The sequence below is a fragment of the Balaenoptera borealis genome, assembly GCF_965194805.1.
Source record: "Balaenoptera borealis genome assembly, chromosome: 20".
Lineage (NCBI taxonomy): Eukaryota > Metazoa > Chordata > Mammalia > Artiodactyla > Balaenopteridae > Balaenoptera > Balaenoptera borealis.
The window spans coordinates 19,239,494-19,253,528 of record NC_138879.1 but is presented as its reverse complement, the minus strand read 5'-3'; the positions used below and the strand labels follow the sequence as shown (position 1 = coordinate 19,253,528).

General features: G+C 49.7%; 1 protein-coding gene and 1 long non-coding RNA gene across 2 annotated transcripts; one reads left to right on the top strand and one right to left on the bottom strand.

Moving 5' to 3' along the window:
* Window positions 1-730: 730 nt before the first annotated feature.
* LOC309618288 lies at window positions 731-8,397 on the bottom strand. Its single transcript, XR_014238400.1, has 2 exons — window positions 8,289-8,397; window positions 731-964 (listed from the first exon to the last, which is right to left on the bottom strand). It is a non-coding gene; the product is annotated as an uncharacterized lncRNA (long non-coding RNA).
* Window positions 8,398-9,827: 1,430 nt separating this feature from the next.
* GJD3 (gap junction protein delta 3) lies at window positions 9,828-11,654 on the top strand. The gene is made up of 2 exons (XM_082371782.1): window positions 9,828-9,878; window positions 10,549-11,654. Exon 2 carries the CDS (start codon window positions 10,679-10,681, stop codon window positions 11,552-11,554), a length of 876 nt encoding a protein of 291 aa, XP_082227908.1. The 5' UTR covers window positions 9,828-9,878; window positions 10,549-10,678; the 3' UTR covers window positions 11,555-11,654.
* Window positions 11,655-14,035: the final 2,381 nt, after the last annotated feature.

The window sequence follows — 14,035 nt, the reverse complement described above, 5'->3', positions numbered from 1 at the left end:
GCCCTACGTCAATAAATAACTTTAAATATAAACTTTTTTTTTTTTTAATGATTCCCTACTTTAACAATATTTTGATAAACTAGTCAACTGCTTGATGATATCAATAAGTTATATTGGGGCAACTGGCTAATCATTTAGGGGGAAAAAATTTAGAAAAATCTAACCCCTTCCTCCCATCTTACCAGAAAGTTAAGTTCAAATAGACTTTTTTTTTTTTGGTGACACCATGTGGCACGTGGGATCTTAGTTCCCCAACCAGGGATCGAACCCGTGCCCCCTGCATTGGGAGCATTGGAGTCTTAACCACTCTGCCAGGGAAGTCCCTCAAATAGACTGAATATCAAAAACAAAACTAAAGAAGTACTAGAAGAAAAGTAGTCTTGAGTTACAGAGGGATATCCTAAACATATCCCCAAGGGTGGTATTGACAAAGATATGGAAAATGAGCCCTTTCACTAGAACCTGGACGAAAAGGTCAAACTCTTTGTCCCAGCAATTCTCACTTTAAGAAATTTAGTTCAGGAGAATTGGACATGTGCAAAAAGCTATGTAAATACACACAAGTGCAAGTTCAAGTAACGAAAGATATCAGTATCCTGGTTACAACATAATTTTACAAAATGCTACCATTGGGGGAAAGTAGGCAAAGTGTACAAGGGATCTCTGTATTATTTCTCACAACTACATGTAAATCTGTAATTATCGCAAAAAAAAGCCACACACAAAGATGCCTATTAAAGTTTCTGTAATAATAAAATTGAAAGTAAACTAAATGTCCAACAAGAGACATCTAGCAAAACAATTAGTTTAAACAAATTATGGTACAGTGAGGAATACCAGGTGCTCATTAAGAATGATCATGCAGGGACTTCCCTGGCGGTCCAGTGGTTGACTCTGCGCTTCCACTGCGGGGGGTACAGGTTCGATCCCTGGCCGGGGAACTAAGATCCCACATGCCACGCAGCTAAAAAAAAAAAAAAAAAAAAAGAATGATCATGCATATTATTTATTGACATGAAAAGGTATTTAGGACATTGCTGAGTGAAGAAAGCAGGTTACAAATCAAAGGTGAAATCCCTGTCTGGTATGTATGCATTTGTTTACAAAATAAATGGTGGGACAAAAGCATATAAACCTTCTTTGGAAAGGAAAAAAATCAGAAATGTTTCCCTCTCGAAACTAGAAGTTCTCTCCTGATCAGTAATGCACTTGCTAACTGAAAAGACTCCAAGTGAATTCAGTCCTTGACTCTTCATTCCTTAAGCCACTGACATTCTAGGAGATAAAAATTTTAGTGCTAATAAACTTCGTGGTTATACACATTTAAACCCTTTATAGAATGTAGTTATTCCTTACACATATGCAACATTGCTTAGATAAATACGTATTACATCAACTATAAATTAAAAAGAATGGCTATTGAGAAAATAAGGGATTCAAAAATTAGTCGATAAGTGATACAATAAGTTTTCTAAGCCTTTTTGTTTAGGATACATTGCATCCCTCTCTTCCTCCTGCAGTGGAATTTTTTAAAGTGATTTCTGGCCATTTTTCCTGAAACCCAAACACATAGCAAATCTGCATTTGTTTTTTGGCTGTGCCTCGCTGCTTACGGAATCTTAGTTCTCCGACCAGGGATTGAACCCAGGCCCTCGGCAGTGAGAGCGCAGAGTCCTAACCACTGGACCACCAGGAAATTCCCACATAGCAAATTTTTTAATTCATTAACTTTTTTTCCTACAGTAATGGATGTTTGTTCTTGCCTGCCTCAGTAATAACACTTTTGGAAAATTATTGTCTGAAAAATGAAACATTTGTGTACAAAAAGAGTTCATTGAAGCATTATTTACATTGGTGAAAAACCGGGAACAGCATAGATGTCCCACAATAGAAGAACTAATTAAACTGGCATGTCCTTACTTACCATGTATTATAGAGTCAATTAAAAGCATGTTTTCCCAAAATATTTAGTAGCACAGGAAAGTTCTCATTCTGTTAGGAAGAGGGGGGGAAAGATACCAAACTCTTATATAATTTGTCAAAACTCAATTATAAAATGGTGCATTTTACTGTGTGTAAATTAGATCACAATAAAGTAGGGAGGAAAAGCTATCTTTCAGACAGTATGAGGCTCAAATATAAACCAGTGCTTCTCAAACCTGTGTTTCAAATCCCTTAGGGATCTTGTTAAACCGCAGATTCTGATTCAGTAGGTCTGGGGTGGGGCCTGAAATTGTATTACTAACAAGTTCCCAAGTGATGTCAGTATTACTGGTTGGAGACCCTGCTTGGAACAGCAGAGGTGTAAACTCTGGACCAGTGCTTCTCTGCGTGTGGCCCCTGGACTGACTGTGGCAGCAAGACCAGAGAGGCGGTTAGAAATTCTTATTATCGGGCCCACCCCAGAACTACTGACTTAAAAGCACTTGTTTTAACAAGCACTCCAGCTAATCCTGATGCACACTAAAGTTCGAGAATGCAATATGCATTGAAAGGCCTTATTGCAAGTTGCAGCAAAATGTCAGTTGCTTTTCTCTGGATAATGAGATTTGGGTGATTTTTGTTTTCTTCTTTGTATCTTCCTATAGTTTACAAAAATAGTGATGTTACATGTTTTCTTTCAAAATGAAAATAACTTTTAATTTTTTTTCTGGTTATAAAAGTAATATATGGGTTCCAGTTCTAACATGATGCTGAACTGGTACCACTCCAGGAGTTGCCCTCAGGTGTTTTTCACTCATGGGCTGCATCCTTGCAAATCTGAGCAGGCTGTCTGCAGGCTGTATTGAAAAACTCTGTGATGGTTAATTGTACGTGTCAACTTGACTGGGTTAAGTCATGCCCAGATAGCTGGTAAAATATTACTACTGAGTGTGTCTGTGAGGGTGTCTCTGGAAAAGATTAGCATGTAAATCAGTAGACTGAGTTAAGATGATTCCCACCAATGCGGGTGGGATCATCCAATCCATTGAGGACCTGAATAGAATAAAAAGGTGAAGGGAGGGTGAATTCGCTCTAAGCTGAGGCGTCTATCTTCTCCTGCCCTTGGACATCAGTGCTCCTGGTTCTCAGGCCTTCAGCCTCAAACTGAATTACACCCCCAGCTTTCCCAATTCTCCAGTTTGCAGGTGGCAGATCGTGGGACTTCCCAGCCTCCATAACTGTGAGCTAATTCCTGTAACAAATTATATATATATCTCCTGTTGGTTCTGTTTTCTGGAGAACCCTGACTATACAAAGTCCATTTTGGTACCTAAAGAACCCAGGATGACCTAGGATAGTGGATGCGGCAGCCTTGGTTCTGAATGCTGCAGAGAAGATCACATGGACCTGTAAAGAAATCCAGATCAAAACTACAATGAGGGACTTCCCTGGTGGCACAGTGGTTAAGAATCCACCTGTCAATGCAGGGGACACAGGTTCAGTCCCTGGTCCGGGAAGATCCCCCATGCCGCGGAGCAACTAAGCCCGTGCACCACAACTACTGAGCCTGCGCTCTAGAGCCCATGAGCCACAACTACCGAGCCCACGTGCCACAACTGCTGAAGCCCGCGCTCCTAGAGCCTGTGCTCTGCAACAAGAGAAGCCACCGCAATGAGAAGCCCGCACACCGCAATGAAGAGTAGCCCCCGCTCACCGCAACTAGAGAAAGCCCGTGTGCAGCAACGAGACCCAACACAGCCAAAAATAAATAAACAAAATTTATTTTTAAAAAAACAAACAAAAAAAAAACTACAATGAGGTATCACACCGGTCAGAATGGCCATCATCAAAAAGTCTACAGCCATCCAGACTGAGGGAGACCTGGAAACTTAGGGCCACACGAGATACAGCCACAGCTGCAACAGCAAACACCAGGAGCACCCAGGAGGCCGGGATAATGCTGGTGGCATGCATCACCACAGGATCAACTTCCACAAATATCACCCAGGATACTTTGGGAAAGTTGTTATCTGGCATTACCACTTAAAGAGGGACCAGAGCTTCTGCCCAGCTCTCAACCGTGATAAACTGTGGAACCTTGGTCGGTGAGCAGACACAGGTAAATGTTGTCAAGAACAAGACAAGCTGCTCCTATCATTGATGTGGTGCGATCAGGCTACTATCAATGCAAAGTTCTGAGGAAGGGAAAGCTCCCAAAGCAGCCTGCATCGTGAAGGTCAAATTCTTCAGCAGAAGAGCTGAGAAGATTAAGGGTGTGGGTGGGGCATGTGTCCTAGTAGCTTGAAGCCACCTGGTAGAAGATTCATTAAATGTTAACAACTGCTTAAAAAAAAAAAAAAAGTCTACAAATAATAATTGCTGGAGAGAGTGTGGAGAAAAGGGAGCCCTCCTACACTGTTGGTGGGAATATAAATTGGTGCAGCCACTATGGAGAACATTATGGAGGTTCCTTAAAAAACTAAAAACAGAACTACCATATGATCCAGCAATCCCACTCCTGGGCATATACCCGGAGAAAACCATAATTCAAATATATACATGCACCCTAATGTTCATAGCAGTGCTATTTACAATGGCCAGGTCATGGAAGCAACCTAAATGTCCATCAACAGAAGAGTGGATAAAGAAGATGTGGCACGTATATACAATGGAATATTACTCAGCAATAAAAAAGAACAAAATAATGCCATTTGCAGCAACATGGATGGACCTAGAGATTGTCATACTGAGTAAAGTCAGATACAGAAAGACAAATATCATATGATATCACTTATATGTGTAATCTAAAAAAGGGGAACAAACGAACTTATTTACAAAACAGAAGTAGAGTCTCAGATGTAGAAAACAAACTTATGGTTACCAGGGGATAAGGAGGAGGTGGGGGAGGGATAAACTGGGAGATTGGGACTGGCATATACACACTACTATATAAAATAGATAACTAATAATAACCTGCTGTGCAGCACAGGGAACTCTACTCAATGCTCTGTAATGACCTACATAGGAAAAGAACCTTAAAAAAAAAAAGTCTACAAATAATAAATGCTGGAGAGGGTGTGGAGAAAAGGAAATCCTCCTACACTGTTGGTGGGAATGTAAATTGGTGCAGCCACTATGGAAAGCAGTATGGAGGTATCTTAAAAAACTAAAAATGGAGTTACCATATGATCCAGCAATCCCACTCCTGGGCATATATCCAGAAAAGATACAAGCACCACAATGTTCATTGCAGGACTCTTTACAATAGCCAAGACATGGAAACAACCTAAGTGTCCTTCGACAGATGAATGGATAAAGAAGATGTGGTATATATACACAATGGAATACTACTTAGCCATAAAAAAAGAATGAAATAATGCCATTTGCAGCAGCATGGATGGACCTAGAGATTATCATACTAAGTGAAGTAAGTCAGACGGAGAAAGACAAATATTATATGATATCACTTATACGTATAATCTAAAAAATAGTACAAATGAACTTATTTACAAAACAGAAACAGACTCACAGACATAGAAAAAACAAAGGGAAGGGGTTACCAAAGGGGAGGGGGGAGGGATTAATTAGGAGTATAGGATTAACAGATACACACTACCATATATAAACTAGATAAACAACAAGGATTTACTGTAAACACAAGGAACTATATTCAATATCTTGTAATAACCCATAATGGAAGAGAATCTTTCGAAAGAAATATGTATATATATATCTGAATCACTTTGCTGTACACCAGAAACTTACACAATATTGTAAATCAACTATACATCAATTAAAACTTTTTTAAAATAAAAGCAAAAAAAAAAAAAAAAACGATCGCATGAAGATCCTCCTTTCTTTACTTAGGAATCATTCACTTGATTCTCTTTCATTAGAAAGACTGACTTTTCCAGTCTGGCCCTAAAGATAGTAATAGGATGCAGTCATGTGCATCACAAAGAGAAGAGATCAATCCTGAATATGCTGTGTCTGCTGGAACAGATAAAACTAACCAAGAGCAGCTCCTCACTGGCCTACTATTTGCATTGAAGGCACTGAACTCCCTTGCGATAAGCTGATTCTTGCAGTGTGTATTTCTTATTCCCGGCCATGTTTATGAATGAACTAGTGACAGTAGACACACTCACACCTAGGGAACACTGGTGTCACTACACTGCCTTATACTTAGGAGTAATGTGTGCACACATGGTCACACGGCAATAAATGACAGCACTGTAGAACAGTTTTATGAAACAACGTGCTTCCTACAAGTAGAATATGTGTTGCAACAATGTCAAGAATATTTAATTTAAAAATAATAAATGAGGAGAATTGTTGAGTTTTGCTGACCCCTTCAGCTGTAAGGAATTAAAATGCTAAAAATTGGTGGGCACAAGTTCGCTTCTGGGTACCACCAGAAAGCCTCCATGCCGCCTCCACCTGACCTACTGATAGGCACTCTCGTTAGTGACAATTTACCTGTGGAAAATGAGGAGACAGTTTGCCAAGCTGCTGAGCTGTGGCTAGAGTTGAACACAGAATCACCTTCGCGATATTTCTCACCCACATCAAAGTGGATGCTCTTGGAATGACTAAAGAGGAGATGATGATTTCCATTAAAGCATCTTCTGAAGAGCCTTGTAGTCTTTACGTTTCTGTCTTTACAGCCCCCAGATAGAAAAAGTTCACAAGCTCTGCAGCCCACCAGCTGATCCATGTAAGGCTGGGCAGATATAACTCCTGATAATGACATCTCGAGAGCAGGCAGTCAAGTTGCTCTGAACAACAAAAAGGAATCAGTAAAAACAAGCCAACTCCAAGCTGCCTTCAGATCTGCAATTACTTTTACTGGTCCAATGCACAGCAAGATTTCCAAAGACCCTTGGCCATTTAAGTGATCAAAGCCCTGGAAGAGACCAGAGTGTCCAACAGACCAGCAGCGTCCTCATCTTCTTGGGGCAGAAGAGCTCTGCACCTTCCGCAATCCTCTCACCCCATTTCATTCATTCTGTCGCCCCACACATATTTACTGATCTTCTACTAAGTGCCAGGAACTGTTCTAGGTGTTGGGAGCAGGACAGTGTATAAAGCACCAAAAATCCCTGCCCTCATGGAGCTTACACGCTAACGGAGGAGACGGATGCTACACAGGATAAATAAGAAAAATATAAAGTATGTTATGAAGTGGTCAGTGCAAAGGAAATAAAGCTGAGAAAGGGGATAGGAGGTCAGGGGTTAAATTCCAGTTAGGGCAGCAAGGAAAAGCCTCACTAAAAGGCAGCATTTATGAAAAGACTTTTTTAAATGTTAGAGGGACACAGGGGAGAGAAAATACAGCCGTGTGTTGATGATGTCACGAGTATTAATTTACCAGGTGCCGACGTGTGTGCCTGCACGTGTGTGTTCATGTGTGATGGACGTGCATGGGAAGTGGCTCCACAGCCTGACGGGTCGGGGTGAGCTGTCGGGCACGGAGACTGAACGTGGACCAGGGCCGGACAGGCCTCTGAGCCCAGCCCCCGACCTCACATTTGGCCAAGAACAGGGCCACGTGCCGCCAGCTCTGGGCAGCATCAGCGACACCTCCTCCCAGGCTGGACGGCGCTATCTGGGAAGAAGGCTGGGCTCCGGAGATTGTAGAGTCTCCTGTGTCTGGCCCTGTGGTATCAGGGACTGGGGACAGCACAGGGTGACCATGGGTTCCATGTCCCCCACCCCCCAGCCCAGCCCACCAGCTCTGCCACTTTCCACTCTCCAAGGGCAGATGGGTCTGGTCTGATGAGGATTTTTCCAGGCTGGGCTGGTCGCCTGAGCCGGCAGTGGCCATGCGTCCAGGGCAGGGATCATTCCAGGGGAGATGAGGTATGTCCCTGAGCCCCCATGGCCGGGGGACAGGGGGCAGGGGGCAGGGAGCAGCTTTAGCCAGAAGCAGGTGGAGGCTGGGAATGGGGAGGTCAGCAGTGCCCTCACGCCACATCCTGTTTTTGGAATGGGCCCCAGCATGTGCTTTCCTTTGGACTTGGTCCAGGCCAGTGTCTCCCCACCCAGGCCCAGTCCCAAGGGAACTCCAGCACTCCCAAGCATTAACCTAGGGTTTTTCCAGGCTGGGCTGGGCCCCTGAGCCAGCGTGGGTGAAGGATACCTTTCCCGCCCCTTCCTGAAATCAGGCCAGGTGTCCCCATTGGCCCATGAAAAACTATACAGGCCCCCATGGCTGGAGAGGAGAGAAAGTGTCACCGAAGAGGAGTCCTGGCATGGCCCCCACCAGCCCCACACAAAGCCCTGAGGACTGTTAGGCCCTGGGACACCACCTGGGAAGCCCAGCCAGGCTGGAGAGGGGACAGTTCCACGATGTGCTTACGAACATGGGCTCCGAACCAGTGAGGCTGGGCGTGCGGCCAGGAGCTGCTCTTTCTTGCCGCGTGAGTGTACCAAGTGGCTTAGCGCTCGGAGTCTCAGCTGCCCTGCTGCCGGCTCACCAGGAGGGCTAAGCGAGCTAACTCGCGCGATGAGTGGGGCGCAGGGCCTGGCCCGGAGCATCTGCACAGGTGGACGAGGGGAATGGTGTGGGTTGGGCAGACTCCTGAAAAGGCAGAGGGAACAAACAAGCACTCAACCTGGGAGTGTCCCCTCCCTGGCCGCTCAGGTCACCACTGGTCATCCTAACTCTCCTCCCCTATGGGACAGCTTCTCCTGCCACCTAGAGCAGTAGGTGACTCAGTTCAGAGCCTTATGGGGGAAAAGAAGCCTTGCTTTCTATTTATTTTTCGCATTATGAAATGACACGCTCATTACAGTAAATCTGGAAACTACAGAAAAGCAGGAAGGAAGCAAAAGCTTTTATTTAAGTCCCAAAGCCAGACACTCTTGATACTTAAAGGTTTTTCCAAAAGGGAATTTCTTCCAGGCTCGGGCTTTTTTGTTCTCTGTAACATGGCTGGGACCTTAGCATTAAGACGCAGAGCCAGAAGGGAACTTGGAGGTCAGCCGGCCCAGGCTCCCCAGCTGACAAGCCAGGAGACTCTGGCCCAGAAGAGCTGAGTGACTGCTCCAAAGTTAGCAGTGGCAGAGCTAGAAGGAGAGTTACCAGGTGTCTGCTGCCTCTTAAAATACCAGTGCCTCCAACACCGGCGGCAAACCTCGCTCCAGCCCTGAAGACGGCCTTCAGAGGGGACAGTCACTTGATAGTGGACCTAGGCCTTCCAGTTTGGGGGAATTTATTGGTGATAGGCTTCCTTCAATAAAAGAGGGAGCTCTGGGGCTTCCCTGGTAGCACAGTGGTTAAGAATCCGCCTGCCGATGCAGGGGACACAGGTTCGAGCCCTGGTCCAGGAAGATCCCGCATGCCGCGGAACAACTAAACCCATGCGCCACAACTACTGAGCCTGCGCTCTAGAGCCCGTGAGCCACAACTACTGAAGCCCGCGTGCCACAACTACTGAAGCCCGCGCACCTAGAGCCCGTGCTCGGCAACAAGAGACGCCACCACAATGAGAAGCCCGCGCACCACAACCAAGAGTAGCCCCCGCTCGCTGCAACTAGAGAAAGCCCGCGCGCAGCAACGAAGACCCAACGCTGCCAAAAATAAGTAAATTTATTTTTTAAAAAAGAGAGAGGCAGCTCTGGTTAACCCCTTCCCTCATTTCCAGATGGGGACACAGCCGAGGGGTGGGGGCGGGTGAGGGGATGGAAAGGGAGGCTGGCAGAGCCCAGCAAGGGGTGTGGCCCTGGGTCTGTTCTCAGGGGTGGAGCCAGCCAACAGGGTCACCCTGTCCCTTTAAGAGAAGGGGGAGAGCTAGCCCCTCTCAGCCATCCTGTCTTGTCATCCATCCCGGCAAAATCCGAAAGGGAAAATGAAAGAGGGACCAGGAGGAACAGGTCCCAGCCATCTCCCAAGGTCCTTTACTCGGCTTTAACATCCCAGCGTCAGCTACAGGGCGAGTGGTTACATACGGGTGAGAGTCTGGGGGCATCAGGGGCCTGTGGGACCTGTGAGGGGTGGGGGGAGTTGGGGAGGTTCTCGGGAGATATGGGAGGCTGGAAACAGAGGGACACCAGGGAGGAGATGGGAGAAGGTGGGCCGGCATTCCTGCCACACTGGGCTCAGATGGCAGGGGACACCTAGGACATTGGGTAGAGTTATGGAAGTGGGGTTACCTTTGTGCCCGCTCCCCAATTCTGAGAGCAGTTCACTGCAGTAAAAAGGGCAGGAAAATGGGCAGAGAAAGAAGGAGGTGGGTCCTTCTGGGTCTGCTGGCTCCACTTCTCCCAGGGGTACCAAATTGGGTCCGACGGAGAGCTGGGTTTGGGGCACCACTCTTGCCCACAGAAAGCATCCTTGAGCACATGAGGGCGCTGCTGGGTTTCCGCTTCTACAAATGCAGTCAGAGGCCGCGGGGGGTGGGGGGTGGAGAGGGGTGGGGCGGGGCTGGTCTCCAAGGTTCTTTCCCACCAACCTGGACTCTGGAGGAGCACAGGGTCCAACCCAGCAGGCCCGTGGGTGTCTGACGAGAGCACCAGGGTGGAGCTCCTCCCCAGAGCCTGTAGTGGAGAATCACCTAACCCCTCCCGCCCCCGCGCCCCTTGCTAAGCCCTTTGTTCCCACAAAGTCCCTGTTAAACCCAGGCCTGGCTGACCCCCTGGCTCACCTCGAAGTTAGAGGAGGTCCAACTGACTCCACCCCGACGGGCACGGAGGGCTGGGGATCCCGTTCCTTCAGCCTCTGACTGCCCGCCCCGCGTCCATCCCCAGCGCCATGGGGGAGTGGGCGTTCCTCGGCTCGCTGCTGGACGCCGTGCAGCTGCAGTCGCCGCTCGTGGGCCGCCTGTGGCTGGTGGTCATGCTGATCTTCCGCATCCTGGTGCTGGCCACGGTGGGCGGCGCCGTGTTCGAGGACGAGCAGGAGGAGTTCGTGTGCAACACGCTGCAGCCGGGCTGTCGCCAGACCTGCTACGACCGCGCCTTCCCCGTCTCCCACTACCGCTTCTGGCTCTTCCACATCCTGCTGCTGTCGGCGCCCCCGGTGCTCTTCGTCATCTACTCTGTGCACCGGGCCAGCAAGGAGCCGGGCGGCGCGGCCGGCGGGGCGGGGTCGCTGGGGCCCCCGGGGCGCCCGGAGGGCCGCGGCGCGCGCCGCTGCTACCTGCTGAGCGTGGCGCTGCGCCTGCTGGCCGAGCTGGCCTTCCTGGCGGGCCAGGCGCTGCTCTACGGCTTCCGCGTGGCCCCGCACTTCGTGTGCGCCGGTGCCCCGTGCCCACACACGGTGGACTGCTTCGTGAGCCGGCCCACCGAGAAGACCGTCTTCGTGATCTTCTACTTCGCCGTGGGGCTGCTCTCGGCGCTGCTCAGCGTGGCCGAGCTGGGCCACCTGCTCTGGAAGGGCCGCACGCGCGCCGGCCACTGTCGCCAGGCGGCCGAGCGCGACAACCGCTGCAACCGCGCGCACGAGGAGGCGCAGCAGCTGCTCCCGCCGCCGCCGCCGCCGCCGCCCGCCCTGCCCGCCAGGCGCCCGGGGCCCGACCCCTACGCCCCGCCCTCCTACGCTCACCGGGCGCCGGCCTGCGACAGCGAGGGCGGCAGCGGCCGCAGCAAGGCATCGCTGGCCACCGTCCGCCAGGACCTGGCCATCTAGAACTGCCTGGGGCGGGGGTGAGGTCAGAGGCCAGACCCCACCACCCCGGAGCAAGAAGCGGCTCTGCAGCAACTGTTCGCAGGGTCCCCTGCCCAGCAGATGACACACAGGGGGCATGGCCCGCCGGGCAGCATCTGCAGCTCCCGGCCAAGCTGGGGGCATCTAATGAACTAAGGCCGGTCCTTGGTGCCGTCATCCAGGCAAAAAGGAAGGAGGCGGAGGGCTGAGAGAAAGTGGACAAGAGGAGGACAGAGCTAGTGCAAAGTGGAGGGTCCGGTGGAGCCCGGGTTGTTTTACTGGGGACAAAAACAACAGTGATACCAGCATCCCTGGGGGGCCTCTCCTTGTTCAGACTGAGGCGTGGCCTCTGTGTGGGCCCTCTGTGTATGTGCACACACATGTACACACACATACGGTGTGAGCTGTGGGCGCCCAAGCACACGTAAAACCTGTGTGAGCTCTTTGTGTGTGTGTGTGCATGCACACATATATCCTGGGTGAGCTCTGGTTGTGCACGCGTGTGCATAAGCACATGACCAACCTCTGCAGGCTCTCTGTGCGTGTGTGGGCCCACCCCGTGTGCGATCTGCGTATGCGCGTGCATCTGTGTGCCCTGTGTGAGCTATGTGTGTGATCTCTGACACGCACTGTGCAAGTGGCCAGGATCCAGTGCCAGCAGCAGCCACGGTGGCTCCCCCCCTACCTGCAGGGGCATCACAGGATGATCTGCCCTCCTGATGGAGCCCACACCGGAAGGGAGGGGGAGGGGAGGCCTCAGTCTGGGCACCATCTACACTCTCGACCTTGTGGCCTGGGCAAGGTGGCTGGGCCCTCCTTTCATGGAGATGGAGTGGGGGTGGGCAGTGGGGTCAGAGGGCAGGACTCTTTTCTAGCTTCCCCCTCTTCACCCTGCTGCTGTTACCCCAGTCCATAAACATCCTCAGAAGAAACCTCTCCCAGAACGCGCTCCTGGCCCTGCATTTTCCTGCAGCCCTCTTCCCCTCCTCCCTCCCCACCCCGCCCCCGCCCCCGGGGAAATACAAGGATCTGTCTACGTGTCTGCCTCCTGTTCCCCTCCTATCTCTCCTCTGCCCCCATCTTCTTCCTCCTTCACCGCCCCAGTGGGGATGCTCTCCATAAGCAGCCAGCACCAAACTGAAGAATCCAGGGGCCACCATCTAACCACACCTCTGGGGCTTCACCAGACCCTGCTGAGCAGGCTGCCAGCGCCCCAGTCTTCTATGTCCCTGGTCCTTCCTCTCTGTCCTCCTTTCCTTCACGCCTCTTCCTCAGCTTTCCTGCCATGGCTCCACACAGCAGCTGGAGGAGTCTTTCTAAATAGCCCCCCGACTTACGTCCTTGGGGCTCCCCCGTCCTCAGGGTAAGTCCAGCACCGGAACGAGGCTTTTGAAGCCCTGCACGTCTGGCCCTGCTTCATCAGGCCCCCTCCCGTTAGCTTCTCCAGGGTTGCCATGCCCCAAACCGTACCAAATTTTCCGTTCCTACCAAGCACGGTACCCAATCTTGCTTCTAAGTGTTTCAACATGCTGTTCCTTTGCCTGGAGCGGCTTCCCTCTCTGCAGCGCCCCCTCCCCCTAGCTAATTAGTGCCTACCTGCCTTTTGGTCTCACCTGGGAAGAAAATAGAGGCCTTCCTGTACAGACAGCCCAACCCCCAAACCAGAGCTGGAGGCCCCAAGGCAGCACTTCTGCTGGATGCATAGCTCTCTCCGCCTCGCAGGCCCATAGTAGGTGCTCAGTAAACTTGCTCTGGATGAGGAACTGGAGGTGTTCCCCAGGCCCAAGCACTTATCCATGCTCACGGTGCGTGCCACCGTCCCTCCACCTACAGTGAGTTCTGTGTCTCCCGCCTGGACCCTTCCACACAAACTCAGATGTGAATGTCCAGCTGTTTTCCATATATATTCATTCAACAAATACTTCTTGAGCACATAGTGTACACCAGGCAGTGTGCAAGATCAGCACTGTTTCATAGAAAGAGGATGTGAGCCACCTATATAATTCCAAGTTTTCCATTAGCCACATTACAAAGTGAAAGGAAACAGGTGAAATTCATTTTAGTAATATATTTTCTTTAAGTATTTTTTCAACACACCATCAATATAAAAAAAGTATCGAGGAGATGTTTTATATTCTTCATCTTGTACTAAGTCTTTGAAGTCTGGTGTGTGTTCTGCGCTTGGAGCACATCGCAATTTGGACCAGCCACGTATCTAAGACTCGGCCTCCACCTGTGGCGAGTGGCTGCTGTATTAGCAGATTCAAGGTGTTGGGCTCCAGTGGTGAACAAAACTTGCCCCTGTGAAGCTTACATTCTGGTGGAGAAGGCAGACGATAAATATAGACTGTACCAGCAGCCAGTGTAAAGAGTAAGGGGAGAGAGAGTGACACCCCCAAGGAGTGACGGGGAGCAGAACATAGCAAGTTGCCAGCCATGAAGCTTCTCCGGGAAGAGCATTCC

Coding starts and splice junctions, on each gene's coding strand:
- GJD3 (XM_082371782.1), top strand. CDS start 10,679: ATGGGGGAGTGGGCGTTCCTCGGCTCGCTGCTGGACGCCGTGCAGCTG.